At 46.8% G+C, this 16465-nt stretch overlaps 1 protein-coding gene and 1 long non-coding RNA gene across 8 annotated transcripts in view; one reads left to right on the forward strand and one right to left on the reverse strand.

The window, feature by feature from the left end:
- LOC140913094 (uncharacterized) overlaps positions 1–16465 on the reverse strand; it is a 63998-nt gene that overhangs the window by 33316 nt on the left and 14217 nt on the right. The window lies entirely within an intron of this gene.
- Positions 1–16465, forward strand: part of PLCB2 (phospholipase C beta 2) — a 65510-nt gene that overhangs the window by 24281 nt on the left and 24764 nt on the right. For 5 of the 7 annotated variants that reach the window (XM_073348798.2, XM_073348799.2, XM_073348794.1 and 2 more), the window contains 9 exons: positions 4076–4129; positions 6272–6347; positions 6995–7095; positions 7933–8099; positions 8947–9093; positions 10185–10342; positions 12460–12542; positions 13055–13139; positions 14629–14779. In XM_073348798.2, coding sequence (XP_073204899.1) covers positions 4076–4129; positions 6272–6347; positions 6995–7095; positions 7933–8099; positions 8947–9093; positions 10185–10342; positions 12460–12542; positions 13055–13139; positions 14629–14779 — 1022 coding nt within the window. Of the gene's footprint in view, positions 1–1456; positions 1496–4075; positions 4130–6271; positions 6348–6994; positions 7096–7932; positions 8100–8946; positions 9094–10184; positions 10343–12459; positions 12543–13054; positions 13140–14628; positions 14780–16465 lie in introns of those variants that run through there. The other 2 variants (XM_073348797.2, XM_073348800.2) reach the window with 2 other exon arrangements.

Below are 16465 nucleotides of genomic sequence, written 5' to 3' on the forward strand. Positions count from 1 at the left end.
CACTTCAAAAGGTTTTCTCTCCCCCCACCCCACTCTCCTGCTGATAATAGCTTATCTAAAGTGATCACTCTCCTTACAATGTGTATGATAATCAAGGTGGGCCATTTCCAGCACAAATCCAGGTTTTCTCTCCCCCCACTCCACTCTCATGCTGGTAATAGCTTATCTACGGTGATCACTCTCCTTACAATGTGTATGATAATCAAGGTGGGCCATTTCCAGCATAAATCCAGGGTTTAACAAGAACTTCTGAGGAATTGGGGGGTAGGGGGAATAAGGAAAAAACAAGGGGAAATAGGTTACCTTGCATAATGACTTAGCCACTCCCAGTCTCTATTCAAGCCTCCCCCCCCCCCCCCCCCGTTCCTCAGACATTCTTGTTAAACCCTGGATTTATGCTGGAAATGGCCCACCTTGATTATCATACACATTGTAAGGAGAGTGATCACTTTAGATAAGCTATTACCAGCAGGAGAGTGGGGTGGGGGGAGAGAAAACCTTTTGAAGTGATAAAAACCCATTTTTTCATGGTCTGTGTGTATAAAAATGTCCTCACTGCATTTTCCACTTTTATGCATCCGATGAAGTGAGCTGTAGCTCACGAAAGCTTATGCTCAAATAAATTGGTTAGTCTCTAAGGTGCCACAAGTACTCCTATATCAGTTCTGGTTCATTAGTTGGTGCATTCCATTCTCAAATTGCTTTTACTTTCTCAGGGCTAGGACTGATTCCATCTCTGTTTATGGTCTGTCTCAAAAACAAAATTTGGGGTAGGCGGAAATGCATTTTTCCTTGTTTAGCATCAGTCCAGACTGATTAGGCTTAGGACTTCATTGAGTGGTTTGTTGTGTTGAAGAACCATATATCAGAATATCATCTACGAAAACTATAACTTCATTTGTGCTCATTAACAATTCTGCCATCTTTCTTTGGATAACTTCAGGTGCACTGGTAATCCCAAAAGGTAATCTTTGAAAGCAAAATCTCCCAAAGGGTGTGATAAATGTAGCACTTGCTTTAGCTAAAGAAATTGTTTAGATATCCGGCTGAGGCATCCCTTTCACTTTGGGGAGGAAGTCTTCCAGTGTTGGGAGGATATATTTTTCTCTCACAACTGCTTCATATAGTCTTTTAAGATCTACAGAGTCACATTTTTCCATTTTTCTTTATAACTGGTACTATTGGCACACACCAGGCTGTTGGCTCAGAAATTTTCTTCTAATATGTGAATCCACTCCCTTCTCTTTAACTCGGTTTCCACTTTATGATGTAATGAGGTAGGAATCCTTCGAGGTGTATGTATGTATGGTTCAGTATTGTCTCTTAAGGTTATTTGTACTGGATTGCCTTTCAGAAGTCCAATATGACCTAATATTCCATCAAGTTCTTCCACTTGTCTCACTAGGCCCATCGTGGCTGCCACACTGCAGCTGAGAAGGCTGTTGGTCTGTAGCCCATAGATCACATACAAAGACAAAAGCGATGCATCCAGATCGTAAGTTATTTCTGTAGTGGACTGGCCCATGCAGGTCAGAATACTGTCAGAGCTGTCTCAGGTAACTTCAGCTTTGGAAAGGGTTGAAGGTGATTGTAAGTCCTTCTGAGATGACTGTGAGGTCAACTCCTGAGTCAATTATAAAGGCAATAGTCTTTCCATGTTTCAGAGGAACAGCCGTGTTAGTCTGTATTCGCAAAAAGAAAAGGAGTACTTGTGGCACCTTAGAGACTAACCAATTTATTTGAGCATGAGCTTTCGTGAGCTACAGCTCACTTCATCAGATGTTTACCGTGGAAACTGCAGCAGACTTTATATACACACAGAAATCATGAAACAATACCTCCTCCCACCCCACTGTCCTGCTGGTAATAGCTTATCTAAAGTGATCAACAGGTGGTTGATCCATGAATATTCAGTTTCACTCTCCAGGAAGGCTCTCTGTCATCACAAGTGATAGATCCCAGAAATAATGGCTCTTGATTGTCTGTAATGTGAGTCAACTCCCTGATTGTTTTGGTGCAGCAAACAGCTGCAAAATGTCCATATTTCATGCACACATTATGCTGTTTGCCTGTGACTGGACATGCAGCACCCACTGTGCATGTAGGCTGGAATTTGTCTCTCAGGGTATGTCTCCACTGCCCATGTTACAGTGTGGCCACGGCAGCGCTGTAACATGGGCAATGTAGACACGCTTTATCGCCGGGGGTGAGCTCTCCTGGCGATAAAAAAGCCCCACCCCGAATGAGCGGTGGCAGCTTTATTACTGGGAGTGCTGTCTATACTGGCGCTTTTCAGCGCTAAAACTTTGTCGTGCGGGGGGTGGGGGGTTCACACCCCTGAACAACTAAAGTTTTAGCGCTGAAAGTGACAGTGTAGACACAGCTTTAGCCTCAGAGTTCTTTCTCCTTGCCTCAGGGGTTTTATGACAATGACTTTTAACACTCAAGTGTCTGTTTATAGCTTAGTGAGTTTCAGTTTTAGTGAGCTCTCTTTCAAATTGCTCCTGCCTTTTGTTATATTGTTTGACTAATTCTGACTCTTTTGCTATCTGCATAGCTGTCGCTAGTGTTAAACCTCTCTTCAGTTGTAGCTGCTGTGAAAGGTTTTTATCTGCTAACCCACTAACTACTAGCCTGTCTCTGATGCTTTCATGATTTGCATTGCCAAAAATCAGTTTTCAGCCAATGTATGCAGAGCTCTTATAAAACATTCATTATTTTCCCCCTGGTTCTTGAAGTCTCTGGTGAAAACATGCTCTTTCATAAACCACATTTCTGAGCTATAAAGAATGCATCTAACATAGCCAGAACCCTTTCATAGTGATCTCCATGACTTTCTTCAGTAAAGTCAAAGGATTTAAAGATATGCTCTGCCAACTTCCCCATAGCATATATTAGCGAAGATCGCTGTATATCTCCAGTTTCTTTGTGGAGTTTTTTGCAATTCAAAATCTTGCAAAATACTGCTTTCTTTCTGTCCACTGGAAAGGTTTGTCAAAGCTGAAGTTCTCTGGGGCACTGAAGAGTGGCATATTGATGAGATCCTGCAACCTTTGTTGCTGTTCCTTTTGTCTGCAACATCTGTTGCTGTTTTCCTTTTGTGTCTGTTCTTAATTTACTACTGACACCATGTCATGCTCCTGTACCAGATGTGGACTGGTCCCAGAACTTGCTTATACATACCAGCTATGTTCATCATAAGATCCTTTAATGCTCTGCGTGGTGTGATTGAGGGTTGTTAAAAAAGGGATTTTTATGCGCAGTGCCACCTAGTGGCTGAACGGCATAACACAATTTAATTTAGCATGCCCATTACAGCGGGGAAAGGCTCTGCCCATTTACTGGCAGCGGGGAAAGGCTCCAGCAGCAGGGAAAGACTCAGATGTGGTGTGCTTTTCACTGCAACATGCAACTACACCTACACAACATGCCACTGCCAGTGGTGTGTAGTGTAGACATAGCCATAATGAGAATGACTGAAACCAAAGTACACAGTGAGCCAGTTAAGCATATGCTTGGTATTATACAAAAGCAATTAAATCAAGAGCCCCAAGAGTTATATCCAGGGAAGATTCCCTCCAGGATCACATTAGCCCTGACACATACTGAGTCTTTCTTTCCAGGACTGTGTCATATTATTTAACTGACCACAGGGATCATGGTAGAGCAACAAATAAAACCACCTCTCTTAGGTGTTTCTCATTTCTCACTGTGGTACAGAAGTATTTATATACTGTGCTGACTACCTATCTTTGTCTGCCTCCTTCCCAAAGAGTAGGACCAAACCTCTACTGGTGGGTAGCATCTCAAAATCTGCCAGACCTAAAGAAGAGCTCTGTGTAGCTTGAAAGCGTGTCTCTCTCACAAAACAGAATTTGGTCTAATCAAAGATATGACCACCTCACCCACCTTGTCTCTCTCATATCCTGGGACCAATGCGACTACAGCAATGCCGCAGACAGGACTCTATTTGGCAGTTAACATCTGAGTTTCTTTCCCTCTCCCTGAATCCTGGTATGTGGGGTCTGGAAAGGTTATACAAGCATGTTCTTGTCTAATCTGCTCTTTTTCACAGCCTGGTGAAGCTGAAGATGCAACTCAATGCTGAAGGAAAAATTCCTGTCAGGAAGTGAGTACAGGCATTTATATCTCATTGTGCACCCAGTCAGGCTGAAAACAGAGCAGGTGGGTGAAGGGACGAGAACCCAACCTGGCTTTGTCTGCCTTGCTGCACCCGGAGGAAGACATTACCTCTTAGGGATTCTGGTCCTTCCCCCAAGAAGAGGGAAAGGGACTTCTGTCTCTTCTGGCTGTCCCCAGAAGGGGGTTAGGCCATGGGGGGATATGCCTTGGGAGATCCCACTAGCAGGGGCTACCCTTTAATGCAGTAAGAAGAACCCTGGGATTAGCCCTCTGATCTCAATTAGAGTAGAGATCAACAACCAGGTCTGGTCTGGGTTGTATAAAGCCTCATTTGTTGGGGTTTTGTTTTGCAAAACCAAGGCTGGGTAAGATCCAAATCTCATTTTAACCACCCTCCAGAAGCTTAAGGGGTTCTGGTCCTGGTCCATCTCTAAATGAGCTGTCTGCTGGCTGGCAGCAGTGCTGGGACGCCTGTGTTTCTTACTGCCCTCTGGGAATTCTGAGCTGATGTGTTCTTTAATTGCTTTCCCGTTATCTGTGTATAAAATCTTTGGGCCTTCTCCCCAGTTTATCCCAGTTTAATACCAGTGTATCTCCACTGATTTCAGCAGTTACTCTGGATTTACGCCAATGCAAGTGAGAGCAGAATCGGGCTTGAGGCCCTGTTCCCCCCGTGTCTGAGCTTGTGCTGGTGCAGTGACGGAGGAGGTGGTTCGCACTGCCCTTCTCCAGAGCAGGGCTACTTTAGCTCCTGGTGCACACCTGGGCAGCCATTGCAGTAGTGTAGAAATGCTGGGACACAGGACTCTCCTGACTGTGCCCCCAACCCCTCCGTGGCTCCCTTTACACGCTTCAATGGGCCCTCTGCCTCTTAGAAAGGGTCTCTTATGCTAGAGATATTCCTCGCGGGCCTGATGACCCCTTTGTATTGGTTTAACTGGTGCAATGTAAAGGGGCTCTAACACAGGGTTGATTTTCCCCAATGATGTATAAATTCTCTTCTATATTAAGAGTAAGGGGCCTCATGGACACTTTCTAAGAAGTTTAAAACTGCCCTGAATGTACAACTGGGGCAGGGTGTTGGGGTGTGGGAAGGATTGTGGGGTGTGGGAGGGGATGCAGTGTGCAGGAAGGGGCTCAGGGCAAGGGTTTGGAGTGCAGGAGGGGTGCGGGGTACAGGAGGGGGCTCAGGGCAGCGGGCTGGGGTGCGGGGTGCAGGAAGAGTGCGGCCGGGAGTTCAGGGCAGGTGGCTAGGGGGTTCAGGGCAGTGGGTTGGGGTGCGGGGTGCAGGAGAGGTTCGGGGTACGGGCTCCGGCCTGGTGCCGCTTACCTCGACGGGCTCCAGGGTGGCAGTGATGCGCAGCAGGGCTAAGGCAGGCTCCCTGCCTGCCCTGGCCCTTGCCACTCCCGAAAATGGCTGGCATGTCCGGCAGTGGCTCCTGGATGTGGGGTGGGGCAGGAGGCTCCACCACGCACTGCCCTCGACTGTGGGTACCACCCCCAAAGCTCCCATTGGCTGCGGTTCCCCATTCCCGGCCAATGGGAGCTGCGGTGGGCTGTGCACGGAACCCTCTGTCCCCCCTCCCCCAGGGGCCTCAGGGACGTGATGCTCCCCTGGGAGCGGCACAGGGCTAGGGCAGGCAGGGATTAGCCCCGCTATGCCATGGGGCTGGCAATCCCGTGGGCCGGATTGAAAGCCTTGACGGGCCAGATCGAACCCATGGGCTGTAGTTTGCCCTCCCTTGTCCTATAGGGTCCCCAGCAGAAACTAAAGTTGGCCTTGGTTGGGGAAACCTCTGAATTGAAGCAGCAGTGGAAATACCTCCTGTAAAATATTAAGTCCAGGTCCTCATAGGTATTTATGTATTGATATCAATGGGAGTTAGGCCCCTAAATACCTTTAAGCATTTTGTACATAACATCTCACCATGTATCTATTCTTTTTCTCTCTGTGAACCAGTTTTACATTTACCCTTTTGTCCCTCTCTCTGATTGTAGCTCCCCACTACCCCACCCCATCTTATCCCACCCTCTGACTGCACCTGCCAGCAGCCCCAACCTCTGCTCTCTCTCACGGCTCTTCACAAATTGTCATTTTGCAGGCTCTAACTGCCCTTCTCTCTCTCAGTATTTTTCAGATGTTTCCTGCAGACAGGAAGAGGGTAGAAGCTGCATTACATGCTTGTCACCTTCCAAAGGGCAAGGTGAGTGACTTCTTGGCATATTCAGAGGTATCCAGAGCTACAGGACAATACCTTCCCTGGCCCTGACCTCTTGACCATGATGTTGCTATCCCTAAAACAGCCCCAAAGAGGTAGACTTCCCAGACCAACACTCTAAATTACTGTGAAACTCTATAGTCTGTACCATGTTGTAGCTTTACCCCGTCCCCAGCCATGATGACATCAATTATTATTATTTCTATTACAGTGTCACTGAGGGCCCCAAAGAGCTGACAGTCTCAATAGATAAGGTAGACAAAAGGGAAAAAGAGGCACAGAGACTTGGCCAAAGTCACTCAGCAAGTCAATAGTGGAGTCAAGAATATACCCCAGATATTCTGAATCCCAGGCCACTGCTTTATCCACGCAACAACTGCGCCTTCCCAAGGGACACCAGGGACAACTCACAAACTACCCCATTGAAATAGCTTCCCCCAATCCATCACAAATTACTTGCCCTGTTCCTCTAAGCAACGTCTGATGCTCTGTGTGCTAATTCACATGACCACAAACAGGGATACTCCAGGTACTATGGAGCAGGGCAATAGGAATATGGGCAACTGGCTCTAATAAGGAAGTGACGGCAGACATGGGTTTGCAATACTTGCGAGCTGCGGTTTCATTTTCAGAATGATGCGATCAATCCAGAGGACTTCCCTGAGAAAGTGTATAAAACCTTCCTGATGAACCTGTGCCCCCGTCCGGAGATCGATGAGATATTCACCTCTCTGTGAGTCTTCCTCATGCTCCAGGGGCAGGCTTTGTTTCATGAGGGGAAAAGACAGGCAAATGGGGGACAATAAAGGAGGAAGATACAGTACAACTGAAGCAAGATGACTGGGGTGTATGAAGTGACTTCATTCTCAGTCCTGCTCCTAATGTGCAGGTGTCCGCGTCACCAATGGAATTGACATGCTTACTGACAGCCTCAAAAGAGAGGGCAAGGCCTGGCAGGGGTATGGAGACTGATCTACCCTCTTCATTGCTAGAGGTGGTCACAGGTCAAGGCTGAATCAAATGGGTGGGAAGTGTGCACTGCCAGTTTCTGCACTTGAACCTGTGCAGTGGACAGGTAAAGAACTTTAGACCATGATTTTCAGAAGTGACCAATGATTTTGGGTCCCTCTGTGTGCAGGTGGCCAAGCTGGTGAAGGCTTAAATGGGTTTGATTTTCAAAGGTAAGTGCTCAGCTCTTCTGAAAATCAGGCCCCTTGATAGTTTCTCAAGTTGGGCACCCAAAACTTGAGGCACCAAAAACCATTGATCACTTCTGAAAACCTTGGCCTTGGTCTCCAATCTGTGTAACCTTTAACCAGCACTAAATACGCATAGTACAGAAATAAGATACAAAGAAGAGGAAAGGGTGCTGCAAGGTAGAGGAAGTGAGAGAGAGCTGGAGCCTTCAGAGAAAAGAAGGCCTTCTAGGAAATGGTGGGAGTCCAGAGAGATGGGCATGCACAGCCAGCTGCAGGAAGGGTTAGCTTGCGTCTCACTGCTGTAAAAGAGGTTTTCCAGTAATACTTAAATACATTCCCTCTTCCATTCCTCTCTGATTCTCTGCCCTTAGCCATTCGAAAGCCAAGCCCTACATGACCAAAGAGCACTTGGCAAAGTTTATCAACAAGAAACAGCGAGATTCCCGCCTCAATGACATGCTTTTCCCTCCTGCCAAACCAGAGCAGGTGCAGGGCCTGATAGAGAAGTACGAACCTAGTGGGATTAACATCCAGAGAGGTGAGTCTTGTTCAGCACACTGCCTCTCTATCATTCCAGTGCTATGGAATCATCTCACACTGCACATTACACTGATGCTTAGCAGAGTGTCTGGAGCAGCCAGTCTAACTCCTGCAGGCCCCTGTGTTTCAGCATTACCCACCTGCAAGGGAGCCAGGCCTCTTCGTTTCACTTCTGTTTATAGCAGAGGTGGGCAAACTATGGCCCGCGGGCCGACCATCCTGCCCGGCCCTTGAGCTCCTGGCTGGGGAGGCTAGCTCCTGGCCTCTCCCTGCTGTCCTGCCTCCCCCCACAGCGATGCCGCCTTGTGGTCAGCAGGGCTGCAAGCTCCTGCCGCTCTGAGTGGCATGGTAAGGGGGTGGCAGTGGCGCACGTGCGGCAGTGGGGGGTTGGGTAGGGGGTCTTGGGGGGCAGTCAGGGGACAGGGAGCGGTTGGATGGGGCGGAGGTTCTGGGGCGGTCGGGGAACGGGGGGGTTGGATAGCGCGTGGGAGTCCCGGGGGGGCCTGTCGGGTGGACAAGGGGTGAATAGGGCCAGGGGGGCAGTCAGGGGATAGGGAGCAGGGGGGGTTGGATGGGGGTGGGGTCCCAGGGGGTGGGTTTGGAGCAGGGGGTCCTGGGAGGGGGCGGTCAGGGGATAAGGAGCAGGGGGGATTGGATGGGTTGGGAATTCTGAGGGGGGCAGTCAGGGGGCAGGAAGTGGGAGGGGGCAGATAGGGGTTGGGGGCCAGGCTGTTTCGGGGGCACAGCCTTCCCTACCTTGCCCTCCATACAGTTTTGTAGCCCGATGTGGCCCTTGGGCCAAAAAGTTTGCCAACCCCTGGTTTATAGCTTTGTTTTCCCTGCAGGGCAGTTGTCGCCAGAGGGGATGGTCTGGTTCCTCTGTGGCCCTGAAAACAATATTGTATCACTGGACAAAGTGGTGCTGTACCAGGACATGACCCAGCCACTCTCACATTACTTCATCAACTCATCACACAACACCTACTTGACAGGTATCTCTCCACTGGATGAAACACCTATACCAGGGATCTTCCCCTAGCTTCAAAGCAGGTGTGTTGCACCAAGCACATGTACCGACACTGAAGATGGGTTTTGCCCCATGTGCCATGTATGCTGGGCAGCAATCGGGCAGTTTGTAAGGAATCGACCCATTGGTAGGGATTTGAAAAGAAAAAGCATACTCTGCTCTTCCGTAGAAAGGGCAGGCCTGGGTGACGCCAAGCAAGGCAAAAGTACTAGGGAGATCAGCGTAAACACTCAAGCCAGTGAGTCACAGTCTCCTTGTGTCTGATGGATTCTTTTTTGGGATGGCCTGTAGCTGGGGTGTGATAGGGCACGTATAACATTTCCAGTGTAGGAAGGGTGAGCAATTCTTTGTCCTCAAGCTCATAGCCAGGGTCTTTTCCCATCACCAACTCCATCTCAGTGCAAGGTTGTGGCTTCATCATCTGTCCATATAGACAGGCACGGGTATTCTTGGGATGTGAGGGCAGGTTCCTGTCTCTCCTAAACATCTGGCCAGGTGTGTGTCTCTCTCAGGAGTCCCTAGGCTGAGCAGATGTGTGCCACTCTTCACTGGTTGGGCATGTGCCTATCTTTGGGTGGAGGTATTACCCTACAAGGCAGGTATATATGCTTTAAGATTTCAAGGAGAAGCAGGTGTCCTGCCTAAGCAGCCGAGCAGATGTATAACCCCATAGACTTGAAGGCAGATCCATACCCCTTCCCAACAGCTGGGCAGGTGTAGATCCCTCAGGAATTCAAGAGCAGGTAGTTGTGTGTCCCTCCCAACTGACTGGGCAGGTGTCTCCCCGGGGGGTTGGTGGTAGGTGGATACCGTCACACCTCATCCCTCAATGTGCAAACGGTAAACACACTGGTATAGGCCATGCTTTGAGGGAGGAAGAAGTGTTAGGTAGGGCTCCACTGCCCACTTACCTAAAATCTCTCTGACGTGTGGAGTGCATGCTTGCCCCGGGTGTGCACAGAGCTGTTTCCCCTTCTTATTGCTCTCCATGCAGAATGCACTCACATGAATAAGTGGCAAACCAGAGTCTCTTCTTCTCCTCCTGCCCCTCTCCAGCTGGCCAGTTTTCTGGCATCTCATCTCCTGAAATGTATCGTCAGAGCCTGCTATCTGGCTGCCGTTGTGTGGAGCTGGACTGCTGGAAGGGTCGTCCCCCAGATGAGGAGCCCATCATCACCCATGGATTCACCATGACAACTGAGATTCTCTTCAAAGTGAGGGATTGTCTCCACAGATTAATTGTCCTGATTTTGTACTTATTTCTGTGTACCGAGAGTGAATAGATGAAGAATGGGCAGGGGGACACAGGTGTATGGATAGACGAGCTTATATTCAACAGGGTGGCCCGATGTGTAGGTTAATTGGGGGAAAGTAGATAGATAAGGGGAAAGTAGCGGGGCTGTTGTATGGATGGGTCTGAATAGATGAGGTGAAATATTTGTGAATTGTCAGATAGGGAATCAGAGAGGTGGCTGGGGGGATGGAGAGGTGTATGGTTGAATGGATGAGTGCCTAGTGGTTGGAGGGTTGTGTAGGTGGATGGATGTGTGTGTGAATGAATAGCTGTGTGAGTTCAGACAAATGACAAGCACCAGGCATCTTTTCAGAAGTCCACGAGGGTTAAGAGAGAGCCTTTTTGTCTTCTACAGGTTGATGTCTACAGCAGGTTTGTAATGTTAAATATTGGCACTGTGGGGGTAATTCCTTTTGTCACGACCATGCCATGGGAGTACACGATATGCATCCAGCAGAGCAGCAGCCATCTGGGATGTTGGTCGTACAGCTTCCCTGACTATTCACTCAAAGGCTCTACGGGGAAAAAGAGCCAGCCCAGGGTCATGCTCCATTGCCTGGTGAACTTGCTGTTCACGCTGAAGGATTTTGTTTTAGTGTATTTAACCGCATAAATTACAAAAACGGTGCATGGTAAAAGTCACAAGACTACACTCACTTCCCCTCAGTCCACTCGGGCAAAGCCCAGATCCCACCAGACAGAAGCCAATTGTTAACAGCTCTCTTGTACTTAGTCTGTGTTTCCCCCACTCCCACACCCCACATTCCTGCACTTCATTATTACCAAGACATATGAAAAAAAAAACTTTCTCCTTCACTGCTCAGGTACCTTGACCTGTCTGTAATAGTTAGTGCTGGCAATTTCCCAGGCTACCTCTTTTGGTATCATGGGGTTGCTTTTGCATAGCAGTTCACTACAGATAGGGCAAATAATAGCACAATTATGTATTATGGAAGCTATAATTGCACAGAGGGGTTCTGCTAAACCATGTGAATGAACCTTAAATTGGAATTATAGCCTGTTAACACAGCATGAGCCCAGTTTTTAGTTTATATAATACACAGATCCCCCATCTCCAACCCCGTCCGTCTAATAGCATCTTTTGCACCCTCTCCTCCTCTGAACTTGTAGCAGCTGCCTTTGAAATGCCGCTTAAGTGGCCCCCTGAAGTGGCACTGGAGCCGCCTTCCTTAGAGAGAAACCGCTTGTTGAATCAGGGTTTTGGGGTTGCGGGGCAGGGGTTGCATAGATTGAAGTCATTGGGCCATATTCATCCCTGGCATTATGCCACTGTCTTCCTGAAGCTTACACCAGAGCTGAATTTGGCCCAGTGGAATGAACTCTGCAGTCCATGTACTATAATGCGGTATACAATGGATTGTATGATATCACTGAATGAATGGAGCAGGAGTAAGTGCGGGCAGATAATTACAAAGGAAAAAAACTATGCTCCTGGAACCTGCCAGTTAGCAACAATGGGAAAGAAAATAGAGAAAAGTTCATGGCAGTTTAATAGGGGCCTGGGGAAAATATTATTTTAAAAAAGAAATCAATATTGTTGAGAACAGTTCCATGGCAACAGCATCTGGAATGTTAGTTACTGCTGGTTGCTGAACATTTCCATTTGCTGTGCTTTTAGTCAGGATCAAGAAGGATTTTACAGGTAAGTAAAATGACAGACAAATGGACAAATTCAGAGGAAGTATGTGTTGCAGTATCCCCCTCAGTGAATCTTACACCAAATTTAGTCTCCCTTTAGATATATTTACTTTTAATCATACCCATGTAACAAGATCTACACTGGCCCTCCTATGCCTTCTGCATCACCTCTGAATGTGAAGTATTGAGTATAAAAGAAGGGAATCCAGGTTGTACGTCACATGCTGAGAGACCGGACGAGAGGAGTGTGTGAAAAGGAAGTTTAGTCATGCCTGGAAGAGTTGCTGGAAGAGATCAACTCAGAGATGTGAAAGCTGGGTGACTACCTGTCTCAGGACACTATAGTAATGCTCTGTCTGTCTGTCTCTTCTTGTTTAGGATGTCATTGAGGCCATTGCAGAAAGTGCTTTCAAAACCTCTCTCTACCCGGTTATCCTGTCCTTTGAGAACCATGTTGACTCGTGAGTATCCAGTAGTTGCTGGTGGGCTCACATCTGGGGAACTCATGTGAAAGAATTAACTTTTTGCTGTCTGAGAGGGGAGGTAGAAGCAAGCACAACCTCTCCAGCTGCCTTACACATAGTTGTGATTTCCTGGGTGTCTGAGCCTGGGGGTAGCAAGGTGAAGCATTGGAGTTGCAGTGTTAGAAGTTTTTCTTGGAGGGATCAGAGGTGGTTGATGCCGAAAGATGAGATGATCAAACCAGTGAATCCCATCTTGCCACTCCCATTCAACCTCCCCCAAAATGCCTAATGCTGGGGAGGTGATAGAGCAGGGCAGATGCTGTTAGTCCTGGACAGGGGTTTCAGAGAGCCTGTGTGAGAGATCAGGATGAGGGGAAGTTAGGGTTAACTCTTTGGGCGGGGTAGCAGGGGTGGGTTTTGGGGGAAGGTGCATGGTGGAGGAGGGTTGCTTATGCTCTTTTCCAGACTCCATAGGTTCATGTCTCTTGTTTTATTGCATTATTCTTTAGGCCCAGACAGCAGGCTAAGATGGCTGAGTACTGCAGGACCATATTTGGGGACACGCTTCTGACAGAGCCGCTAGAAAAATATCCAGTAAGTGGAAGATGGGGGAGAACTTTTATTGGGGAGAGGGCATCATACACACAGGGATCACTCCTTGGTGCTGCCTGGTTCTGCCACCTGTGTGGTAATTTGGGGGATCCTTTGTGGCAAGTGGGAGGAGGCTTATAAAGGCATTACAGTCAGTGAGCCTGGAGACAGAGGCAGTGAGGGCAGACAGCTGGAAATGGGGCTGGGTGCTGAGCAACTTGGAGAATGAAGGGTGAACTTTTCAACTTCAGGGCCAGATTTTTTGAAACTAGAGGCCTGATTCTGCTCTAAGTTACACCTATGTGACTCCTTCGACTTTAGAATCAGACCCCATATGAGTTGTGCATGTGAAATACATATGTACAGGCATAGTCAGATAAGTAACATATGCAGCTGCATGCACTGAACAGTAGATAAGTGATTGCACATGCAGCCCCCCAGTTTGCATGTACAAATGCATATTACCTTTGTGTAACCCCCATGCACATTACTACTGCTGTGCCATAGATATACATGGTGTTTTGCAGAAAAATAAAAAGACAACATCGATCTGCCAAAGTGCTTACAGACCACAGTACATCAAGGAATAATAAAGGATGGCATGTGGGGTGTTGGAGGATGGACAAGGTTTACAGCAATAGACAGGTTTCAGAGGAGCAGCTGTGTTAGTCTGTATCCGTAAAAAGAAAAGGAGTACTTGTGGCACCTTAGAGACTAACAAATTTATTAGAGCATAAGCTTTCGTGAGCTACAGCTCACTTCATCGGATGGATGAAGAGAGTGATTAGGAAAGGTGAGCTATTACCAGCAGGAGAGCGGGGGTAATAGCTCACCTTTCCTTATCACTCTTGCTACAGTCTGTATGGTAACACCCATTGTTTCATGTTCTCTGTGTATATAAAATTTCCCCAAGATATTTTCCACTGTATCCATCCAATGAAGTAAGCTGTAGCTCACGAAAGCTTATGCTCTAATAAATTGGTTAGTCTCTAAGGTGCCACAAGTCCTCCTTTTCTTTTTACAGCAATAGAAACACACACACATGCAGTGCCTCCTGGGAAGAATCATGGTAGGCAGACAAGGTAGAGCACCTGAAAACCATATGTTAGTTGGATGGATACAGAAGGATATTTGGGTGGTCCTTTGAATGGTGCTGGATGTAGGCAGATGTGTGGCTGGAAACACAGCATGGCACAAGCAGGCACAAAGGTGGAAAAAGTGTGGGCTGTAGATAGAGAAAGATATAAAAATAGTGTAGGATGCCAATGTAAAATTGGCAGCCAGATGGCCGGGATACAGGATGTGGATGGCACTGTAAGCAGACAGGTGGTTACAGGTACAGCCAGGTGGATGGAGATGTTGAAGGATGCAGATGGTGCAGTGTGAAGGCAGACATGTGGATGGAGATGTTCACAGATACAGATGGACAGCTGAGTGTATGAGCTCTGACTCTTTGTAGGGAAAATTCAATAAGGACTTTTCTCTGTTGCAGCTGAAACCAGGTGTTCCCTTGCCAAGCCCTCAGGATCTCTTAGGGAAAATTCTGATTAAGAACAAAAAGAAACAATCTGCATCTGAAGAGAGGCAGGACTCTCTGAAGAAAGAGAGGAATGAAGCTACTGACCAGCCTTTCACTGTGGATGGTATTGATACTGGTACAATACGGAGTTGGGGAGGGCACTCATTCCACTCAGATGGGGTGGCCTGGCCCTTTGGAGAAAGTCCAAACTGGCCTGGTGTTATTTAAGATCTAATATACATAAGTTCAGGCACTTCAGAGTGGAGGATGAGGGGGATCAGCTTTTCAGAATAGAATTGTTTTCAGACACTTTATAGCAGTAATAGTGATACCAGAGCCTTAAAAGATCATGTTCCCAATACATTGCCTGGTTATCTGCCAACCATTCTGCTTCTCCTGAGATGCACTGCTGCATATACTGGCTGTTGATCTGATGTGTGCATGGATAGGCTATATTGCCCTTGATTCCTGTCCTGCATTGTCACTGAGTAGCTCCATGGCATCCAACAAATACATCATGACGTATTTCCTAACCATAAACGTTTTGAAGGCCTGTACAACGTGCAGCTCCCCCAGATCTTTCATCTCTTTTGCATCTTACATTTGGAGACCCCAAGACAGAACAAGAGAGATTTCAGCCCATGGACCCCAAGACAGAACAAGTGAGATTTCAGCCCTATATCCTAATAAGGAGGAAAGGATGGAAAATGATAAAATACAGGGAGGATCTGATGAGAAACAGTCAATTATGTTGAAAAAAAAGTCCCATTCAATTATGTCATGCAATAGGGGACAGCCAAAAAATGACAAGTTTTTAAAATGCTTATATACCAATGCTAGAAGTCTAAATAATAAGATGGGTGAACTAGAGTGCCTAGTATTAAATGAGGATATTGATATAATACACATCACAGAAACCTGGTGGAATGACGATAATCAATGGGACACAGTAATACCAGGGTACAAAATATATCGGAAGGACAGAACAGGTCGTGCTGGTGGGGGAGTGGCACTATATATGAAAGAAAGCATAGAATCAAATGAAGTAAAAATCTTAAATGAACTAAAATTGTACTATAGAATCTCTTTGGATAGTAATTCCATGCTTGAAAAATAAGAATATAGCAGTAAGGCTATATTACAGACCACCTGACCAGGATGGTGTTAGTGACTCTGAAATGCTCAGGAAGATTAGAGATGTTATTAAAATAAAAAACTCAATAACAATAATGGGGGATTTCAACTACCCCCATATTGACTGGGTACATGTCACCTCAGGATGGGATGCAGAGAAATAAAGTTTCTTGACCCCTTAAATGACTGCTTCTTGGAGCAGCTGGTCCTGGAACCCACAAGAGGAGAGACAATTCTTGATTTAGTCCTAACTGGAGCACAGGATCAGGTCCAAGAGGTGAATATAGCTGGACTGCTTGGTAATAGTGACCATAATATAATTAAATTTAACATCCCTGTGATGGGGAAAACTCCACAGCAGCCCAACACTCTAGCATTTAATTTCAGAAAGGGGAACTACATAAAAATGAGGAGGTTAGTGAAACAGAAATTAAAAGGTACAGGACCAAAAGTAAAATCCCTGCAAGCTGCGTGGAAACTTTTTAAAGACACCATAATAGAGGCTCAACTTAAATGTATACCCCAACTTAAAAAACATAGAGAACCAAAAAAGAGCCACCGGGGTTAAACAACAAAGTAAAAGAAGCAGTAAGAGGCAAAAAGGCATCCTTTAAAAAGTGGAAGATAAATCCTAATGAGGAAAATAGAAAAGGGCATTTGGCAAATGAAGTGTAAA

This window comes from Lepidochelys kempii, chromosome 6 (assembly GCF_965140285.1).
Source record: "Lepidochelys kempii isolate rLepKem1 chromosome 6, rLepKem1.hap1, whole genome shotgun sequence".
NCBI classification, from domain to species: domain Eukaryota; kingdom Metazoa; phylum Chordata; order Testudines; family Cheloniidae; genus Lepidochelys; species Lepidochelys kempii.